At 53.6% G+C, this 22,102-nt stretch overlaps 1 protein-coding gene across 1 annotated transcript in view; it reads left to right on the top strand.

The window, feature by feature from the left end:
* The window catches only part of LOC113953483 (protein kinase C beta type), a 91,666-nt gene that overhangs the window by 21,821 nt on the left and 47,743 nt on the right, over nucleotides 1-22,102 (top strand). Inside the window, exon 3 of the mRNA XM_027656668.1 lies at nucleotides 19,872-19,954. Coding sequence (XP_027512469.1) covers nucleotides 19,872-19,954 — 83 coding nt within the window. The remainder of the gene's footprint in view (nucleotides 1-19,871; nucleotides 19,955-22,102) is intronic.

Consider the following 22,102-nt stretch of genomic DNA (forward strand, 5'->3'; position numbering starts at 1 on the left):
GATGCAGCATTCCTGCCTGTCCTGGGGTTCCCATGGCCCTGGATGCCGGGTTGGAGCAGGCTCTGGATGCAGCATTCCTGCCTGTCCGCGCCAGCGCGGTGCTGCTGTTGCTACGGGAACGGGCGTTCTTGGGTTGGAAACCTGATTTAATTCCTTCTCCTCCCAACTCCCTCCTGGTTAAAACACTCAGATGGGTTTTAAGTCGCAAATGTAATAGTTTTTGGGGTGGTGCAGTGAGTTCAAGAATATCTTTCCCTAATGAAGGACCTGCCTGAACTCTCAAGGAGTTGAATGGGATTTTTCCCCTCAATACCCACTATCAAAAGCCCAGTTTACCAGCTCGGTGTGTGTGGGGCTGCTCTCTATGCCACCTGCATGGATAATTAAGACCTTTCAGGTTGCCATAGAGAGTATTTGCCTTCCAATATTGCATCAATTGATATTTGGGATAATTTTCTATAAAACTGCCATTGCAGGGGCTGCTGCCTTTGTCAGGTGCACGAGTGGCAGGTACAGAAGGAGGGGAGGCCTTCAGCCAGCCTGTAATTTGCAGGATGGAGGTGATGCTCAAAGCTCTTGCTACAGTTTCACATTTGTTGTTTTTTCTAAAAAATTCCATCCAGAATGTTCCTTCCTCACTGGAGGGATGTCAGCAGCCTTCTCGAGGAGCGAAAGGATTTTATGTCGGCCAGATCCTGGACTTAGGGCAAGCAGCTCCAGAGTTGTTCCTCAGTCACATTTGCCCAGCTGAAATCTGTCTGGGCTCTTGGTGACCTTGGCCCCCTTGAAGGGCACTGCAGCTTCAGAACAGCACCATGGGAGGTTGTGTTCTCCTCCAGGGAGCTTGCTTTCCTCTTGCTTTCCGAAGGCCCATGGCAGTGGCTTGTTTAGGTGAGGATGAGGACGGGGTGTGTGTGTTGGGACTGCAGTTCCACAGCCCTTCCCAAGCCCCCCGTGCTCCCCAGGGCTCTGCCACTCACTCCTGCTCCTTTGGGAACCTGCTCACTGAAAAGAGCAGCAAGAAGCATTTGTGTTGAGTTATAACTTGATAGAAAAGAGCTCCTCTGAAATGACAGTCCTGCGTGTTGATGTTTTCCTTGTATCCCAGGATGTGAACTGGGACAGCACTTGGAGAGCCAGGGGCTGGTAGGGAGCAGGGGCTGTGGGTCTGTAAACACTAACCTTGGAGAAAAAAAGGCTGAGGCAGCATCAATGTCCTCCTTTAGTCGTCCCCTCCTCCCTTTTGGGCACTGTGTGAGCCTGTAGCTCTCTAAAGCTGGAGCCTGTCTGCTGGAGGAGCTGTAGGGATGCTCACATGAGGGGATCATGGCACAGGAGGTGTCTGCAGGTTGGAGTTGGAGCCCAGAGTGAGTCGATGTGGGTGGGAATAGCTGCTCACTGAGCAAAGACAAAGCCCCAGAGCTGCAGCTTCATCCCCACAGCTCACGGAGGTGGAGGCACAGCAGGTCCAGCATCCGGGGCTGCAGCTCCCGCTCCCCCAGCGCTCGAGGCTGCGGAAGGAGCCGTAATTCCATTAGTGATGGGAATATGCTGGGCTCAGCCTTTGCCATCCAAAATAACCTTATAATGAAATAGAATTATAAGGTAATTGTTATTAATGGCCCCGAGGTGGGAAGGGGGCTGACGCAGGCAGTGGGTGTCACGTTGGGCCACGGCCCAGCAGTGGTGCCCGGAGAGGGTGGGAGGGGAGGAAAGTCCTGGAGCTGCTGAAGGAGGAAGGATGATGTAAGGCAGGAAAACCCGCAGTCTAGGAGATGCAGCCGTGTAAATGTACTGTATTTGAGAACCACTTTGCAGTGAATTATCCTGGCAGGGTGCAAAACATGAATTTTTGGGAAGCACCTTTTGGTGGGTGTGTTTGATGTTCCTGGAGTCTGAAAGGCAGAGAAGTGCTTCCCTGGGGGTGGCTGGCAAGTGAGTTTGAGTCCTGGGCTGAACCTGCTTCCTCTTCTGTAGCTCCAGTCTCCATAATTCCCAGGATTCCTGTGGGACAGGCCATTCTTTACAGAGAGATGGAATTCATTCCAGGTCAGACCTGTATGTGGGCACTGGGTTCTTTGGCAGATTTGTCAGGCTACCAGTGTTGGGAGATGGGAGCAGGAGGAAGGGGAGATGAGCCTGAGGTTTTCCGTGTTACAGCACTCCCATGGCAAAGAGGGGGCTGGAACAGGTTGCACAGAGAGTTTGTGGAGTTTGCCTTCTTGGAGATACTCAAAATCCACCCTGACTCAAAATCCACCCTGACATGGTCGTGGTGGCCCTGCTTGAGCAGGGGGTTGCACAGAAGGACCTCCAGAAATCTCTTCCAACCTCGACCATTCCATGATTTTATGAAAAGGGACCTGGGAGAGGTGATGGAGGTGTTTGCATGTGCTGTGCCCTGGCAAAACTTTGGAGGGGCTTCAGAGGGGCTGTTTGACATCCAGAGTGAAGCACCAGGAGCCTCTGCAGCTTGGGATGAGTGAGTCCTGTGTCCAGTATCCCTCAGAGCTCCCTCTCCGGGTGCTGGGGCAGGTGGGGAAGGGGCAGCAGGTGACCCTGGGTCTCGGCAGTGAGGAGCAGGCTCCTTCCCCAGCCTCTACAGCGTGTTGTGGCTGTTTATGTAAAAATAACAGATCTTTCCAAATATTTATTACTCGATCATGTGCTGAGGAGCGGGTGCCGTGCGTGCAGAAATGGAAAACCGCCCCCGAGCAGCTGCCAATCTGGGATGAGGCTGGATCTGGGATGTGGTTGATGTGGAAGGGCAGAAGCTGGCAGCTGGGGGCTGGGTGGGCTGGTGGGGACCTTCGGGATGGTCAGTGGGGTGCTGGGGCAAGGGACAGGCTGGAAGGCAGAGTGACAGGGGGTTAAACGGAATCTGCTTGGACAGGCACCTCTTTTAGGGGTTTCATCACCCCAAACTCTTCAAACAGATACAAGTTTGTGTTTGCAAGAGCATTTGGGTGGCTTCGTGGGAGCTTTGGAGGCAGCATGGTGGGGGAGCCATGCCCTGGTCTGTGGGGGAGCATCCCCTCGGTGGTGATGGGTTTGCACCTCCTTGTTCAACCCCAACAATTCTGGGTGGCCTTTAAGCTCCCAGGAACATTATTCTTCCTTCAGGGGTATGCAAGAGGTGGTTGTGCAGAGCAGTTTTGGGGACATTCCTGTGTCTTTCCCTGGGCTCTGCATGTGCTGGGAGGTGTTGCAGGGTGAGTGAGATGCCTTGGGGGGGGATGCTGCACCGTGTTCCCCTCCAAGGGGAAGGGGAAACTCCACGTGGAAAGATTTCTGGGAGGTGGGCTGGAATTTTTGATTCAACTGCTGCAGCTCGTTTTCCTGCCCTGGTGAGGTGGCGTGGACCTGTAGTAAGGCAGAGGTGAAGGGCAAGTGTCTCTTCTACTGGAGATCAGGTTTTTATTCCAAAAATCAAGCTGGATGTCGCGGCAGATCTCGGTGTGGAGGAGCTGGTGTGGTCTGTCCGGGGCTGAGGGTGAGCACATGGCTGGGGGCTGCTGCTCGCTGTAGGAGCTGGTGCTGCAGCTAGTGGGTTACTGGAAACTTCTGTTCCTTCTCCTCCCAGCCTTGCTGACAGCTCTTCATGGCTCAGCAGAGAGGTTCCTCTCTTTATCTGTGTAGCAGAGAGGAAACAAGAAGAGGCCAATGTGAACCGGAGAGACTTGCTGGGAATGCACAAGCAAAACTCAGTATTTCTGAAATTTGCCCTATTTTGTTCCTCTAAAGTGCTGCAGAACAGCTGGGAGACATTTCGGGCGAGCTCACAGATTTTTATTGTCCCATTTAGTCTCTTATGTATGGAGCTTTCCCCTTTATTGCCTTATTAAAATAGACTGGATGTAAAGCTGCCTCTGGGCGAGGTGGGGATGGCAGGGAGGGTGCGGGTGCTGTGCCAGCTGCAGCGGCACCGGGTCGGGATGAGATGTCACCCCCGGCTGCTCGGGGTGACACTGGGGCTGTCCGAGGGGTGTCCGAGGGGCTGCTGCTACCTGGGCTTTCTTTGTGGGAGGGTTTTGGAGCCTGGTGTGCAGGGGATTGGCTAAATTGCTTATCCAAATTCCATTAAAAATGCAAATGGATTCCTTCCCCGGGACAGAGCCGCATTAAAAAGTAGGGCATATCGTAAACATTAATAAAGTCGTATTGGCCGGCAGGGACGTGGACGGGGAGAGTGAGCCAGGAAAGCTCTTTGCAGAGCTCTGTGTAAATAAAACGGCTCCTCTCTTTTCTCTTCTCCTCCTCCGAAAGCTGCCAGCCCAGATAATGTTCTCACTGAACCCAGTGGTGTGTAATTGCACAGGACTGTTGTCCAAGAAGAGCAAACTCAATTCCTGGGTTGATGGAGTTTTGTTAAGGAAGCGGAAGCCAAGCGTTCCCTCCGCTTTGTTAAAACAAAATTCACCCAAATGTTATTTTTTAAAAAAAAAAAAAGGTAAAATACCAAACAGGTTTGCTTTCTTCCTCCCCACCATCGTGTTTTAAGATGCTTCCTTTAAGGTGATACTGCAGGTAGTGTCTGATTCCCACCTTCTCTGCTGACCTTGGCCTAGGGCTGGTGCCTCTCTGCTCTGCCTCTCCACGGCCATCACCTTGAACAGGTTTTTGAGTCCATCCTACGCAGTGCTGCATCCCAGAGCTTCCCCCAGGAAACCCTGGGGCAGGGACAGACGGATCCCCGGGACAGAGCTGCCCCCTCTCTCCTGCAGCAAGGTGACTCCTCCAGCCTGCGCCGTGCTCGGCACTGCCTGTCTGGCAGCATCAATAAAACCTTGTTCTCAGCAGCTCCGGCTGGAGCATGAGGAGCGAGCAGACACAGTAATTCTGCATGTTGGAAATGTTATTTTAATATCTTATCCGTGGAGCATCAAAAGCGGTGCCAAGTACACGAGCGCTCTTGCCAGCTGCAGCCCTTTGAATGTCTTCAAGGCAGCGATGTTGCTGTGTAATAACACACAGCGCTCCAGCCTGTCAGGAGATAATGGCCTGTTTTCAAGGGAGGAAAAACAACAGAACCCCGTGTAATCTGCTCCCCTTCCTGCGGCATGTGGGGGCTGCAGTGTGGGAGCGCTCGTCTTGCGAGGGTCAGCGCCGAGGGGTTTTGCTGTTTGTGGTGCTGCTGGCAAACCTCTCCTGGGAAGTGAACATTCATCTCCTGGCTAGAGTCCAGGAGAGTGCTCAGCACCACGGCGAGTATCCTCCCTCCCTCCCTCCCTTCCTTCTTCTCTCCTTCGTGCCCAATGTGCTGTAGTGAAGGGTCAGGTGGTCCCAAAGCCCCCCAAGGTCTGGGGGGCTAACACTGTCCAGCAGTCAGTGTTAGTCCTGTGCTTCCCCTCACTCCTGTTCCCTGGCATTTTGGCAGTGGAGGGTCAGCCCTGTGTGATGGGGTTAACAGAGCACCTGGCACAGGCAATGTGTTGCCAAAATAGCAAATTGCCCCTGCAAACAGTGCCAGGGCTGCTGTCCTGTCCCCTGGCAAGTCCTGTGTGCTGCGGCTCCAGTGGGTTTGGCACGGACACTGTGGTGCTGCCTCGGGAGCCTCCAGCAGAGGCTTTCCATGGGAGCCTCATCCATAGTGTCTCCTACCCCAGCGAGTCCTCCCCTGGTAACATCCAGTTTTTTATGCAAAGCTGGAGCTCCTCCCTGCCTTGGGAGAGCCTGAAGCTCGACCGTGCTCCTGCTGGGCACTGGTGGGTGCTGCCTGCAGTCCCTGCTGTGATGGCTGTGGGACAGGGCTGGGAGCTGAGCCCAGGCTGGCAGAGGGCTCCCGGGGTGCAGGGATGCTCACAGGGTGCTGCTTAGGGGCTGGATCCCGCCCAGTGCATCAGATGCATCACTGGGAGAAGCCTTTGGCTGACCTGGCTGCCGTTGGTTTGAACAGGATTTGGAAAATAGGAGCAACTTGTTCCTAAGGAGTGTCAGCAGAACAATTCCCCAGCAGGTTCTGTGCCTCTGCTCTCCATGGCATCACAGGGTGTCTGCTCAGGCTGGGACAGTGCTGGGGCAACCACACTCTGTCCTTTGCTTGGCCACAGACCTGGTGTGTGGCTCAGGACAAATCCTGGCTCCAGATGGACAGACAAACATCCTCTGTGTGTGTGTGGCAGGGCTTTGATGCCCATTAGAGTCTCTGGCTGTTGTTCTGTTGCTGTGTTTGCTGATAACCTGACCTGCTGTCCAACCCAGAGGAGTGCCCCACAGAGGGGCTGGTGGTGGGAGGGGGCTTGGGTGCAGGTCTGATCCCCTCTGTGTAGAGAACATGAGAGGAGTGGAAATAGGGTCCTGTCCCAAGCATGTGGGGGGCTGTGTCCAGGAGGACGTGGGTAGGGGCTCCTGTGCTGCCTTGCCCAGCCCCATCACAGGGAATTTGCTGTCCCTGTGTCCCCACTGCAGCAGAAGGGAGGGACTGAGAACGGCCTTGGAGAGTGGAGCTCATCAAATTAGTCATGTTGCTGGGACCTGACAGGGAGGTGAGGCTGCAGCTCAAGGTTTGCTCTTCCCTTGCTGTGCCCTCCCAATGCCCTGCGTGGCTCATGCTCACTTGCTGCAGCTGGAGCAGCTCCAGGTGAGCTTTAGCCTTCATCAGGTGATTGCTGGTTGAGCAGCGTCTGGGCCCTTCCCCACTCAGACCATGTACACTGGGGACAGGCATCCCCCACTGTGGGCTGGCAGTCTGTGCCCTGCTTTGGTCTGCTGGGTCTGAGGAGACTCCTCAGTGGGGGCACCCTGACGTGTCACCCTGTGGTGTGTCACCTGCCCCGTGTGCCACCACCCCCACCTGTCCCTGCAGCGAGTGTCACATCAGCACAGAGCCCTCTCCCCAGGGGGCTGGGGGTGCCCAAGGGCTGCCTGGTGTCCCCTCCCTTTGCCAGGGTCCAGTGCCCTGGGCTGCTGCTGCTTTCCTGGGGACTGACTGGCTCCTGGTCCTGCCCGATGGGTGTTTGGAGAGCTGTGGTGGGGGGGAAGACCTGCTGGTGGCTTTTTGGGGACATCCTGCAGTGACAGCGGGTGATGGAGAACATCCCTTCCTTGCCTGCGGCATTTGATGGTCCTGCCAGATCTTTTTAAAGTAGAGACAGCGGGGACAAAATGCTTGATTTAATTTTATCCCTATGTTAAAATAGCCTTAATGCACATGGGACAGCTTCTCTCTGAGCCCGTGGCTCACAGATGGTGGCTGCTGGGTGCCCAGCCCCCTGGGCCCCCCTCTGCGGGGGGTGCTGGTGCTGTGGGAGGGTGCAGAGCGTGGGGGGCCGGGGTGGAGCGTGGGCACTGTGAGTCAGCAGCTGCCCGTGCAGATGGAGCTGCTGCGATAGCTCTGCCGGGAGCAGGGGCTGGTGGTGCTGCCGCGCTCGGGCTCCAGCCCCGGGGTCCCTCTGAACCCCCTGCTGCCAACTGCTGAGGTCTGGGGGACACGCTCCTCTTGGAGGGGCTGGGAGAGTCCAAAGCTAAAGGGAACCCCTGCTCTGTGTCTCAGCTGTGGCACTGAGCCTGTGTTGTGCTGCTGGAGGAAGTGGTTGAAATAATGAGTCCAGTTGGCCGCTCTCTTCTGCCAGGGTACAGCACTGCAGTCCCACATCCCTGCCGTGGGTGGCCGTGCTGAGGGAGCAGAGCAGGCTCATGGGGGTGTTTTCTGGCTTCCCACCATGCAGGATCAGGGATAGAGCTTTATCTCCTGTTGCCTGGCAGGTCCTGAGGTGTCTCATGGGCTTGGAAGCTCCAAAACATGCTGGCTGATGTTTATCTGGATTAGTTCACAGAATCCTGGAATGGTTTGGATTGAAAGGACTGTTAAAGATCATCCGGTTCTAATGCCCCTGCAATGGGCAGGGACACGTTCCACTAGATCAGATTGCTCCAAGCCCCATCCAGCCTGGCATTGAACAGGGATGAGGCATCCACAGCTCCTCTGGGCAACCTGTTGGATGTTGACCAGGGGGAAGTGGAGGTGCTGAAGGACACACTGGACTGGGCTCCAACCTCAAACTGGGGCACAGGTGCCCAGCAGCGAGCTGGTGACTGCCCAACTGGGGCAAAACCTGGTGTGCAACAGGAGAGAGAGGCCAGAGATGGATGGAAAAATGTCTTGAGACTGTTTGGACGCTCGGTTTGATCAGTGGCATGGACAGGAGGTGTGCTAATGTCAGGAGCTGTTTGTGCCTGTGTTTAAAGCACTGCCAGGGCAAATTTAGGTTGGAAGGAACCTTAAAAACCTCAAGTTCATGCCATGGGTTGCTGTGCTTGGTCACCAGGGAGGTGTCGTGCTGCTGGTGCAGCTGCAGAGGGGACACGGTCAGTGTTTTGTGTCGGAAGCCCAGGGCTGTGCAACACTAAATATATCCTCTGTGGGCAGCTTCACCTTACCGGGACCCTGGCTGACTGCTGCTTTCACTTGTACTTAAATTGAGCTGTTCACGTTCCTGGGTGTTCAAGAAACCCTTCAAACATCATTCAGTGTGTGGAGAACAAACCCTCCCAAGATGCTGCCAGCTCAAAATAAGCCTGAGGCAGCAGCAGGGAAGTCATTACTCTTCATATCGGACAAAAAAAAATATGTTCCTGTTGTATTCATGATTATTTTGGTTTTTTGTGCTTCCTGAAAAGCCAAGGGACCATGCAGCTTTCTGGGTTTTTTTTAGAAATACACAGAGGAGCAAGAGTACAGCCCATACCATCTCTTTAGCAGTATATAAATGCCTCCCAGCCTTTACTGTGTGGTAATTCTGTGTTCTTGGTCTACTCTCGATGGTGTCTTGGTCAAAGAGCTTCATTTATTCACATTTGTAGGGCTGGTTTTGAACTCCAGGCCCTTGGCTCACTGGTGATGAGCTTCTGGAGGGAAGGTGAGTGCTCTGGAAAAAACCACCACTTCTGACCAGGGGTGCTTGAGAGGTTTCTCCCATGTATGAGCTCCACTCTCTGCCCTCTGTAGCTGATCTACAGGACACAAGTGCAGCATCTCACTGTGAGCACTCAGCATAAACCTCTCCTGCTGCTCTACAGGGGCAAAAAGCAGCTCAGTCTCTGGATCTCCAGTGCCAGGGAAAATTAATACTCCTATCAGGACTGTGAAGCCTCTTGGCCAGAGGAGGCTTAGGATGAGCACAATGAAATCCTCACTGAAATCCATGGATTCCAGCGTGCTCCAGGTTCAGGAGGAGGCAGAGGCTGTTTGGGGCATGCCTGGACCCCACCCCACAGTGCCTTGGGGCAGTTGGTGTGGTGGGGGCACCAGTGAGAGAGGGGGGTTTGGATCTCTGCTGAGATGTCCTTGTAGGCACGTGGCTGACCCTGATCCCATCATCCCAAGGTGCTCCAAACATATGCAGCTCTGTGATTTATTCAGGAAACTGGTTTGACACCTGCCCCTTGTAGGAAAGGCTCCCTAATCCCCTTTCCTTAGCAAGGTGTCCCTGTCCCTGGGCAGGAGCCACCTCTTGTGATTTCTCACTGTAGCTCTGGAGCACCACTGAGGTGTGTGTGACACCAGCTCTTTTAGGGACATAAAACCGTAACATTCCCAGATGGATCCGTGCAAATTTTCCCTGATATCCTATCTAATGGATAGATGGGGGCAGTGCATGGGGCTTGTTCCCACTGCCACTGGCTGTGCTGGGCAGCACCAGTGCTGGGAGAACTGGGTGGACCCCAGGCTGCAGACAGAGGTGGAATTGGGACAAGGTGGGACATGGGCACATGGCACTGGTAACAAGGGGTATTGTTGGTGATGTTGATGATGAAAGGCCCTTCCCCAGCCTGGTGTCCCTGTGGCTCAGTGCCTGTTTGGAGGTGCAGGCACTGTTCTTGGGGCATTGGGACTTGGTCTCTGCTTTTGGAAATATGACAGTGCTCAGAATATTAAAATTTAAGGGCAAGGGGGGACGCGAGGAAGAAAATGGAAGTGAAGTTCCCCTCTCTTCTTGAAGATAAGCGACGAAATCCAGCTTTAACTGAGTTACATTATTAGCACTTTGGGGACTGGGTTTTTATCTGCCTTGAACAGGATTAATACGCTGTGACAAAAAGGAATGGCTTCAAAGCAGGCTGGCAGCATCTTCTCAGGCTGGGAGATACAAGAGTCATAACTGGGCTGGTGGTGGGTTATCTGCCACTGGGACTGCCCTCTTCTTAATGCCTGACCTGTTCTCTGGGCAGCGCTGATCCTGCTGGGATACCTTTCCATATTTCTCCCTCCTCTCAAGAGCCTGACCCGGAGTTTCAATTACAATATTAAATTACCAGGTCACCAGAGTCAAAGTAGGCTGCCAAGTTTTTAATGATCTCTTTCTTCTCATGTGGGGTTTTTTTTTCCGAGCCTCCTTTCCATCTCTGCACTTTTAATTGAGACCATCTGTAATTTAACACATCGCCACAGCGCCGGCGAGTTGTGTAACTGGTGCAGGGTTTTAGGAGGACTCGGTGCTCATCCTCAGGGACTGCAGCAGCTTTCCACTGTCTTCCAGCGCCTTCGTAAGAAATCCAGAACTAATTGCCAAGACTGTTTAATCTGCTCCCTCGGGGCTTTGATTAATCACAGAGTGCTTATTTTTCATCTCTCACTGGTGGAGATGCTGAGGGTGTCGCTGGGGGGCTGGGACTGGTCCTGAAGCTGGTATGTGGGTGTTTGTGAGCAGAGTTGGCTGCAGGCACCAGGGATGTCCCCAGGGACCCAGCCCCCAGCCCCTTGCAAAGGCACAGGGCTCTGTGGGGGCTGCAGCAGTGTCCTCGATGCCTGTCCCCAATTGTCCAAGGTACAAAGCAAGTCTGTCCATCGTTTGTGCATCTCGAGAGGTGTCTCCTCTGCCTGACCTTGGCCAGCACCTGGCTGCTCCTCCTCCAGTGCCTGTGATCCCCAAATCGTCGTGTCCCTGTCCCTGCTTGCCTCGGGGCCATCCTTCCTGTGCCGACCTTCCCTCCATGCCTCCAAGGCTCGTGATTCAGGCTTTTAAGAAACAGGTTAGAGGGGACTGTTAACATGGGAAGAACCAAATTCCACCTTGTGAAATTACCTGTTAGTGTAGCTGCAGTGTGTGACCGGGCTATAATTAAGGGTGGGGAACAGCACGTTCCCCTCCCGTTCCTTCAGGGCGCTGTCGGGGCCGTGTGTGGGCAGCACAACCCGGCGAGTTCCCCTGCCCTTGTGTGGGTCTGTGCAGCTGCACCTGGGACAGGGAACGGAGCAGAGGAGAAAGGTATCCATGGGGAGACATTGGTGGCTTCATTCTCATGGCTCTCAGCGTCCCTGCTGGCCTTGGCTGTGTCCTGGGGGAGCTGGGTTTGGGGAGTGGGTGGGTGGTGCAGCTCAGTGACTGTGTGCCCCGTGGTCACCCCCACACTGCAAAGAGCCTCTCTGTGAGGGTTCTGCCAGGGGCTTTTGTTGGTCTCTCAGTAGCTTGTTTTGTGGTGGGACTCAGCTGTGGACCTGCATGGTCCAGGAACAGGCACATGGTAGGGTGAAAGAACAGTTCCTGTAGGGTGTCTTTGGATCCTGGGATGCTCTATTTGCTGCTCCCAAGCAGCTTTTTTGGCCCAAGCTGGGTGGAGGAATTCACCCTCTGCCACATCCAGTGAACCCTGTGCCAGCAAGAGCCACAAAATCCAGGCCAGCTGGATTTTGTTTCCTGAAGCAGCCCCTCTGCCCGGACAGCCTTGTCCCTTGGAGCCTGGACCACCCTGTCCCTGGCATCCTGGACCACCCTCCACCTGGACAGCCCTGTCCCTGGTAGCCTGGATGTGGTTTTAGGTGTTCCTCTGGCACATGCAGTGGGAGAATGAAGTTCTCTCCCCATCCCAGCTCTGATGCTGTCATCGTCCCTGTCCCCACCCACTCCTCTTCCACTGCTGGAAATGATTGATGCTCCTCATCCTGCCTGGCTCCAGCACATTCATTGTCATGCAGAGGATGTTGTCAGTTCATTATGGTATGTCATGGAAAAGCTGCAGGCAGTTCTGGGTGTTTGTTCATGTGGGCTCAAGTCCTTCTTGAAGCGCGTGGCTGGGCTCAAAATACTCAGCCCCTTTCAATGGAAAAGGAGGAATGTTAAAGATACACCTTTCAGGAGCAACCAGGAGAGCCTTCCTTCCCCTCCTCAGTGCAGCTGCTGGGGCTGGTTCAGGTGTTGGGCACTGCAGGCACTGGATTCACCTGAGTTCTGCTGACAAGGTCTTACCCCGAGAAGCTGCAGGTGCCAGTTGTGCCCAGCTCTGACCCTGGATGCTGCTGGAGCTCAGTGGTGGACGATGATGGGTCTGCAGGAGCCACCCAGAGCTCTCAGCCTGTGGCAGCGTGAGGAGCCCCCCAGACCTTGCCCACAGTACCCTTGGTACTGGAAGTGTTTTCCTCCCCATCCCAGGGTATCAATAACACAAATGTTTCTGAGGAACCCTAAAACTTTTAGTTCACAGAGGAAAGAGGTAAAGCTGAGCTTTGGGCTCTTGCCCAGTTTTGGAGGCTGTGGCAATTCCTGCTGCTGGAGCCAGAGCCCAGTGCTGCTGCCAAGAACCATCTCGGGCCCTGCCTGTGCTGTTGGGGCGGGGGGTCTTGGTGGGCTCCCAGAACTCCTGTCAGCACGGGTGCTTCCAGCACAGCCGGTGGATCTGCAGGAGCTGCTCCGTGTGTCGCGCCGGCCGGGAGCACACGCGGGGCTAAATTATTCAGCCTGAAAGTGAATCTCTGTTACAACTCAGTCCGGGAGAAATGCTGATGAAGTATTTAAATTCTGAGCCGATTTTCTCGGAGCCAGGACAGGCTCTCTGATGCAAAATTAATGTCTCTGTGTCTCTGGAAATAGCTGCCACCCCGGGATGGACGCGCTGCTGGCCGGTGGCATCGTGGGATGAGGGAGATGGGGCTCTTCTGCAGCATCCTGGGTTTCAAGAGCCAACACTGCCCCTTTTCCCCTCCCAAAGAGCAAACAGACAGAAGAGTGAGGGGTCAGTTTTCTTGGAATTTTCCCTGTAGAGTCAATAGAACATGTGAGCAAAAAAGCCTGGAGCTGGGTTTTTGGGCAGATGAGGAGCCTAAATAAATTAGGGTATTTCAGTGTGCCCTTTTCCTGACAGGGATGTGCACAAAAGAGGATTCCAACTCTTCAGGCACATAGACCCTATTGCTGAGCTCCTGAACTGGAAAGACCTTGGGGGGCCAAGAGGAGCCTGAATATCCTCCTCTCCCTGCAAAAGGGGATATCCTTGTGTGATCCCTGATCCCACGTGTCTGTGTCCATGCTCCATCCCTCTCCAGAAGCCAGCCTAGGATGAGTAGTGGTGGGCAAAAGCCCTGCCTGTTATGTAGGGATCTTAAGTGGTCCCAGCTCCGACCACTGCTGCCTGAATCTCCTGGAGAGCAGAAGGGACAGTGAGAATTGCTTTTGTAATGGCTGGGAGATTGTACAGCTTTAAAAAGACACATCCTGCTGCTTTTGCTTCAGAAATATCAGGAAATGCAGTTTTCTCTGCCTGGCACTCGATGATAGCTCTCCCAGCACTGGTTTGCCAGGCTGGGCCTCCTCAGGTCTGTGACAGAGGTTTCTGTGTCCCACTGCTGCAGGATTAACAGGTCTGGGAGAGAATCATTCCCTGGGGTTGAAATCTTTGTAGCTGTCCAGGCAATCAGAGCCTTCTAGAGCAACAGGCTCAGGAGACCTCACGAAAAAGAAGCCTCATGTCTTGTGCTATCTATTTTTTCCCCTTTTCCTTAAGGAAAATGGCTGTTTCCTTTTCTGTAACAAGACCAAACTGGGCAGAAATGCCTTTTCACACTTCTTACCCCTGCACCTCACTTCATCACTTCATCTTTTACTTGAATCAGTGACCTCTCCCCTTCTTCCTGGTCCCCCATGGCCTCTGTCCTCTGCCTTAACCTTTCTGCTCATCCCAGTGCCAGGATGCTGCCGTGCCTGGACCATGTGCCCAGTGGGGCAAATCAGCAAAATTCCAGTGTCTTCCAGGGCACAGAAGTTTCTCATCATTCCTTGTGGTTGCTGGGCTGTGGTGGAGCAGGCACAGACCCAGGGAGGGTGGGCAAGGTCCTTTGTGTCACTCTTTTCATCCTCCAGCAACCAAGCAACCGATGCATCAGCCCAGATCCTGACATCCCCATCCCTGTTCCCAGTGCTATGTGAAAATCCCTGTGGATCATGGTTGTTTTTACTGTGTCTCTCTGGAGCTGACAGTGGGAAAACCACTGAAGTCTGAGGAGCTGAAGACATTTGTTGTGCTATAAGAACCCCAGAAAGCTTTTAACCAAAGCTGGGGATTAAATCCAAAGAGCACAAATTTTAGCTCAGCTTCTCTCTCTGTGCTCTAAGTGATTAAAAGCTGTAAAGTGCTGTCAGAAATTGAGGACTTCCCCTCCTGGAGCCCTTATTTCCCCTTATTTTATGATTACCACGCTTCACTGCCTCTGTTTGATGTCGTGAGTCTGATTTATTTTTTTTAATGTGGAATGGAAAATCGTGGGCAGCTCTGGCTTTGGAGCGTTTCAGTCCCTCGTTGGGGCACAGCCCAGGGCAGTGCCTCTGACCCCGGGGGTTTGCCCACTGTAGGTGGATCAACACAAAGCTTCTTTAAAAAAAAAAAATCTTTTTTTTTCCTGGTGTTTTTTATTTTCTTCAGTTTTGCTAATCTGAATTCCAAGCTGTTTCCTGAGTCTGTTGTTAGTTGGGAAGTGGAGACGTTATCCAAATGAGAATATCCACAGGTTGGAAGGGAGCAGCTACACACTGAGATATGCTCGAAATAATCTTTGAGCTTCGTGATACTGGAACCATCTGCCAGAGCTCGGCTCCGTCAGCTCCCTGGGGAGGGCTGAACTCCTCCCTGGCTTTGATTTTTAGATGAATCTTGCTTGAACCTTCTTCTGTCTCTGTTAACTCTCCATCTGTCTCCCTTGCTTGACATGCTGTATCCAAGACTGTTCCTGGTGCTTCCAGACCTCTCTCTGGCCTAACGAGGGGGACGAAGGCTTCCCTTCAGTGGGAATGTGTGTTCTGGGAAGGGATGAACTCGGGGGAGGCAGCAGAGGTGACTTCACTGAATTATTCATTTTGTGAAGGACTCAGGGAAAATTGATTATCCCCTTCTTCGGAACATCAGGAGGAGTGCATGCAATGAAATTAGAGCACCAAATGGAGATCAAATGGAAGGCAGGGCTGCTCTGTGGGTTGCCAGGCAGGGTTCACTCCTGCAGGGAGCAGTTTCTCACAGTGACTGGGCCCTGGGGAGGGCTGGACACCTTCCTGCAGCTCACGATGTTCCATGTGGGAGAGGAGGCTGATCCCAGCTCGGGTGGCAGGCTGGGAGCAGGGACAGGAGAGGATTTATCACCCTGGGCCAACCCTGCTCTGTGTGCCAGGGATGCTGTGGGTCTGTGCTCTCCCTGTGGGCTGGTGCCAGGGCCCCCTGCAGAGGGCCAAGAGCTTCCACAGGGGCTGGAGGCAGCTTGGGGGCTCTCCTGGGTTTTTCTGGGCTATGTGGAGATGTGGGGCTTTGGGTGGCCCAGTGCCACGGCTTTTCTTCCATTGTCTGTGAGCCTTTGCAGTCATTTAGGTTGGATATTGGGAAAAGGTTCTTCCCCCAGAGAGTGGTTGGCACTGACCAGGCTCCCCGGGGCAGTGGGCACAGCACCAAGGCTGCCAGAGCTCAGAGAGGGTTTGGACAGCTCTCAGGCACATGGTGGGATTCCTGGGGAGTCCTGTGCCCATCCAGGGGTTAGACTCGATCCCTGTGGGTCCCTTCCAGCTCAGGATATTCTATGATCTGTTTTCTTTGCACAAGTAGATCTGTACAGCACAGCCATGGTATGGGCAAGGACAGCTTTCCCTCTCTCATGTGTTTGTAGCATCCCAAATACCTGATCCAGAGCCAGGACAAAGTAGGCTGGAGAAATAGTGCTCAAAATACCACAAAAGACCTGCTCTGAGCAGGACTGGTCACTGTGTCAAGGCTAAGTTGGACAGGGCTCTGAGCAACCTGGGCTAGTGGAAGATGTCCCTGCCCATGGCAGAGAGTTGGAATGAGATGAGCTTTGAGGTCCTTTCCTACCCAGAGCATTCCAGGATTCTCTGATGCTGTGTGTCCTGGCAGTAGCAGCACAGGCAGGGGCTGCTGCTCTCCGGGACAGGCTCAGCAGTCTTAGGGGTCTACAAATGATATGCTGACCTGAGCCTTTCCTGGGCTTTGATATTCCCAGGAATGCTTACGCTTGTGTTGGGCTGGCTCCCTGGGTAGCCTGATGCCAGTATAAGGAGCTTAAAGCTTTGGTAAAGGGCTTTCCCTGGGCAGAAGCGACTGGCCTGGGAAGGATTTTGTATTCTAAGAGCAAATCTTTGGGCATTGTTGTGTCTTTGGGCAAAGTGCCCAGCTGTCTGAGGGGAGAAGGAGCCTGTGAGGTGAGAGATGGCAGGGAAACGCTTTGGAGTTTGTTTACGTGTTGTAAAGAGGAGAAAGGGGAATGTTCTGCAGCAGGAAGGTGCCCGGGCGGGCTCTGGGCAGCAGCGGCCGCGCTGCCCGTGGGAGCAGCAGCTGCTCGGCTGCCTCTGGCTGCTGCAGGAACAGGCAACATCCTTCCAAAACATGCAGGCAGCCAACTGCTCCCAGCCCCAACTGCTGCCAGATAGAGCTGTAATTCTGCAGCCTGTCCCCTTGTGTTCAGGGGATTGGGCTGCTCTGGCCATTGGCAGCCCAGAGCTGGTGGATGCTCTGCTGAGCTGCCCCGCTCGCCCTCGCTGCCTTGGCAGGTCCCTTTCCCAGGGTGTCCCGTCCCCAGGAAGTCCCTTCCCATGCCAGACATTTGCTTTGCAGACTTCAAACTCCTGGAACACATTTTGATGAGGTTTTTCTGATTGGCAGGTTCTGGGATCAGTTTAGGAAATTGCTTTATGTTTTTCTGGAGGGTTTTTGAGCAGTGGTTTAAGCCAAGAAGCCTTTCAGCATGTATGTGTGTGTATATGGTTTTTTAAGCAATACTGTGTTAGCATTTTCTAGCATTTTCTCTGTTTTCATCCTCCACAATAAGATTATTTCCTGGGGTTTGAAAATGCCCTGTTCCTATTGTGATTTCTTAGCCCTCAAACCCAACCTTCCAGAAGACCTTTCTTCCCAGGACTGTGTCAGGATCCCAGGGAATGGATATGTGTGATCTGGCCCTGATACTTTGGTGCAAATCTCTTCAGATGTGACACTCTGTGCTGGGGCTGGTATGAAAAACGTGTGTTCCAGCAAGTTTCATAAGGCTGTGGAGAGTTGCTGAGCTGGGGGTCTCTGCCTCTTGGATTCCATAGGGTTTGGATCCTGTGTCAGGACAGAGATGACTCCTGAGACCCCTGCAGTGGAGCTGGCTCTGAAGGATAATTTAGGGCCAGGAAACACTCTTGCATTATGCAGTAGGGAATGGGAAAGGTTAATCTTTCCTTCTTGTTGTATACAAATGACTTGGGATGTTTGTAGCTCACCAGTGGGATTTGATAACTTTATTATCCAAATAATAAGATTTACAAATTAACTGTCTAATTAGCAACCTGGGAAAGCTGCTGCTCGTGCTGGGGTTTCTAAACTGACAAAGACATGGGCTTAAACTGCTGAAGTGTGATGACAGCAGGAGGGTACAGCACTGGAAAGATCTATCAAAACTCCACACATCTGTTGGGTGGGATGCATGTCTGGGAGCTGAGACGGGTTTACTGACATGAGACCCTGTACCTGATTAGTTCTATTGGCCCTTTTGTTTTTTTTTGCATGGATGGAGCATTCACCTAAGCATGTGTGAAGTGTTCCAGTGGATCTTTCCAAGGCTTGTGGAGCTTCCTTTGAAGCACTGGATGCAAAGCCCAGCCTGGTGCCATCAGCAGAGAGCTCCAGTTTGTGCTGGATGCACAGGGAAGTGTTCTGCTCCACTGTCCTCCAGTGGATTCTCTTTACAGTCTATGTTATCCTTACAATCTATATGAGAATCCTGGATGGTTTGAGTTGGAAGGGACTTTGAAGACCATCCAGTCCCACCCCCTGCCATGGGCAGGGACACCTTCCACTAGACCAGGTTACTCCAAGCCCTGTCCAACCTGACCTTGGACACTACCAGGGATGATATTTAAGATCCTTTCCAACCTAAACCATTCCATGATAAATTCACCCTAGTAGCAGTCTTGTTTCTTTTGCTGAGCTGGAATTACCCCTGCTCTGCTGGGAAACTCCTGCTGCAGCCCAGGCTCTGGCAGCAGAGCACCCTCCCGACGGCGCCTGAGCTCCGGCGTGTCACAGTTATTGAGTTTATGCACACACTTCAGGAGAAAACCTTGCTAATATGGTTCTAATTTCTTCCTTCCTGCTTCCCAGATGCTTCTGTCTCCATATACAAATGACAGAGATGGTGAGCAACGCTTTCAAGAAAATGTTTGTTTGTTTGCCTCAGAAAAGCAAGTGAGAGGTCCTGCGAGGAGAGAGCTCTTGGCAGATGTTTTGCCTTTAAAAGCTTCTGGGTTTGGTTCTTTCACAATGAAAAATGTGGAAAGGGAAAGGAATTTACAGCTGGATGTAGCAGAGCACAAAGAGGGGATTGTGAGGTTCATGGCCCATGTCACTCACCTTTTCCTTATTCCTTAGGAAATGTCCCATAGTGCTGCAACTGAAACCTGCTCTGTTCTTGTTCATGGCTCAGTTTGGTTCCTGAGCTCTGTCTCCAAACCTCTATGCCTGCTCCTCATCCTCCAAAGGGCCCTTTATTTAGTGTAACCATGTCTCTTGGGAAAAGGATGTGGCAGGTGAGACCCCTGAGGCAGAGCAGAGAGTGGTGCCCAGGCTTCCCCTCAGAATCAGTGCTTGTTCCCTTTGCTCCATTCCTGCCTGGGCTCCCTTTGGACATGGTGGTGCCCCTGGGAGCTGAGGTCCCATCCCTAGGGATGGGGCACAGTGTGGATGTGGTGCAGAGTGTGGGTGCACCCAGGCACGAGCTGGCACTCAGGAGGACGTGACGTGGGGTGTGAGGTGGTGCCTGTTCCCCAGACCTGGGACATCCCAGCTCCTCAAAGCAGTGCTGCCACCTCCAGTTGCAGGGTGAGGTGGGCTGAGACCCTCAAAAAAGATCTGGGCCATCAGCTGAAGTTCCCTGCAGTGCCAAATGGCTCTTCAAGGTCTGTTACTGAAGGTGATGTGCTTATTTGTCACTTAGGGAAAACATTAGCTTTGAAGTACGGTGCTTTGACTGCAAAAACTACAGAAATAGTGCTGGCAGGTTCAGCTTGGCATGTGCTGGAAGGGTTTGGTAGTTTAGGGGATGGGGACTTAGCTCTGGATACTTCTGCTTGGAAGTCTGGGTAGTGGCATGTCGGGATTGATTTCCCTGTGCTGTTCCCAGAAGGGCGACTGTCGTCGACGTGCGTGAGGGGAGGAAGACTTGCGTGTCTTCTGGTCTGGCAAACGGAGGCTGGGGAGATGCTGAAGAAAAGCAGAGCTGTGGGAGGAAAATTGCCCACCTGTTCCCTCAGTACAATCTTCCATTTTTGGACACATGCACTTTTCAGCTCAGATACCCGCGAACGCCAGATTCTCCCTCTTTTTATTCCCGGCGGTGACCTCAGCGTGTGCCACGAGTGACAATGAGCTCAGAGGAACAGAAGGGTTCCCAGCCCTCCTCTGACATTTGCTCAACACTTTGTTCTACTGACTTTTACTAATAGCCTGGTCTGGTCAGTGATGTTCAATAAGGGTTGAAACTCTACCGTGGCTTAAAAAACCTGCTCAGGCTGTGGGGCCTCTGCTCGTGAATCAGATGTAGCTACATTTTATTTTGTTAACTCTCGGTTCTCCTGGTGCTGATCCTGTAACATGCTCCTCACCCAGTCCCTGTCTTCTCTTTCCAGTTTGCTGCTTCGTCGTGCACAAGCGGTGCCATGAGTTCGTTACCTTCTCCTGCCCTGGCGCCGACAAGGGCCCTGCCTCTGATGTAAGTACAGCTCTGATGCCCCGGGTGTGGGCACAGCATGGTGCTCAGGGGCTCACTGTGGTTCACAGCCCTTTGGAGAAGATGTTCCTCCTTGCTTGAGGGCACTTCTGTGCCATTACTTCACAGGCATCTCTGATTCACGGAGTAGTTTAGGTTGGATCCAGCCTCTAAGATCAAGTCCAACTGTTCCCCCAGCACTGCCAAGGCCACCACTAACCCATGTTCCCAAATGCCACATCAACACAGCTTTTAAATCCCTCCAGGGACGATGATTCCTTAGTTATGGGGACTCTCATGTTTCTGGGACTTAAAACACTTAAACCACCCAATAACTTGCTCTCAGCAGAGGAGGGAGAATGTGTGGGGATGCAGAGGGTTCCCTTTGGGGCTGACCCCACAGCCTTACCCCAGTGTCCTTTCATCTCTTACGTCAGAAAACCACCCAAATGCCTGCTATCTAAGTCCCCATCCTTATTTTCACAAGGATTTTCTTTCCCAGTGGATCTTTTGGGGTGAGTGGGAGCCGGGGCAGCAGAGCTGGGCTCTGCCAGCACTGTTCAGGTCCGTCTGGCAGGTTTTGTGCTTTGCCGTGGAAACTGGCTAATTTGGGGAACTGCTGGGAGAAAAGAGCTCAAATTGGGGAAACGACAGAGCACCACAACTCTCACCCTCAAAAATAGAAGTGGTGGGAGCAGGAGGTGTAACAGGCTGCGGAAGGTGGAGGCTAAACACATGTTGTCGGTCGCCCTCCCAAATTGGGGCTGTGTGCCATGGTGGGCAGAGATGGGGGCCTGCAGGGGTGAGGCTCCTGGGGCCATCAGCAGTGGGTGGGCTTGTCCTGGGCCCGGGTGAGGCCAAACCCTCTGCCTGAGCCGTGGCAGCCTCTGCTCACGCAGCACCCACGGCCCTTCCTGCGCCGGGACAGCACACCAGGAGTGACAGTGGCACTGCTGGCACCCACAGGACAAAAGCCCCTGAGGGCTTTGCTGTGCCGGGGACAAGGAGGGACTACCAATGGAGGTGTGGGCAGGAGCTGCTGCCTGCTTGGAGTGAGGCCAAGGGCGAGGCTTGGCTGGAACACAAGCCCTGCTCTCCCATCCCTGGGTACCCGGGCACAGCCAGGGTCCATACAGGGGGGCACTGGTGTGTGTGTGTGTGCATACCCAGTGTGCCTGCACGGTGTTTGTCCCAGAGCCCTGGCCCAGAGCAGGTCACTCGAGGGGATGGAGCTACAGGAGAGGGAAGTGATGCCCTTAGACTGCTCAACTTCCCACCTCTGCTTTTTTTTCTGGGAAGTTTCACTCCCTGCCTCTGCTGCTGCCCCTCTGCAGCAGGTGCCCACTGAAATAGGGCGAGGACAGCTGGAGAAGGCATGGAGAAATGAGGGGAGAGTGGTGGAGGGAGATCCCTTCCCTGAGAGTTGAGCCTGGCCACCCTGGCAGCACAGGGGTCTGTGTCCTCTGGGCAGTGCCAGTGCTTGGGCTGTGGGTGCCACTAGTGTGTGCTGGGCTCCCTCCAGTGAGCCCGCGGTGCTGGAGGTTTGCAGACCCTTGCTGTGACATAATGTGACACTGTGAAGTTCCCTCTGGCCATGTGGCTGCAGCTCTGACACTCACACTTTCTCTCTGTTCCCTGTCATGTAAAACACACCAAGGCAGCAGCAGCAAGACCCGCAGGTCCATCTCACACCCTGCTGACCTGCCTGGGGCTGTGGGGGGATGGCACCTCTGCAAAATATCTGCTCTGGTCAGTGCTTAGATATTTGTGTGTGCTGAGATGGAATCTTGCTGCTCAGGCTGCTCTAGGTGCTGTGTGATGGAGAAGGAGCTGGAGCCTGAGCAGAGCCCTGACTCCCACCCCAGCTGTGGGCACCCAGGGAGTGACAGCAGTGGGTGAGGGGGGCACCAGCCCCGCAGAGTGAGGGGCCCTGAGAGCAGCTGGGTGGGTGCCCAGAGCACTCTGATGCCAAGAGAGACGGAAAGGCTGAAAGCACTTAGCCTTGCTGAAGGAAGATGAGGTTTGGCAGTGGAGAGCAGGGCTGGGATCCAGCTGCCACCTCTGGAGCAGCTCTGGCAACCGGCCCTGCCCAGCACTGCCTGGGCAGCTGGAGAGCAGTGTGAGCCCACAGAATGGGCAGTGTGAGCCCAC

This window comes from Corapipo altera, unplaced genomic scaffold (assembly GCF_003945725.1).
Source record: "Corapipo altera isolate COAL_440 unplaced genomic scaffold, ASM394572v1 104, whole genome shotgun sequence".
Taxonomy (NCBI): Eukaryota; Metazoa; Chordata; class Aves; order Passeriformes; family Pipridae; genus Corapipo; species Corapipo altera.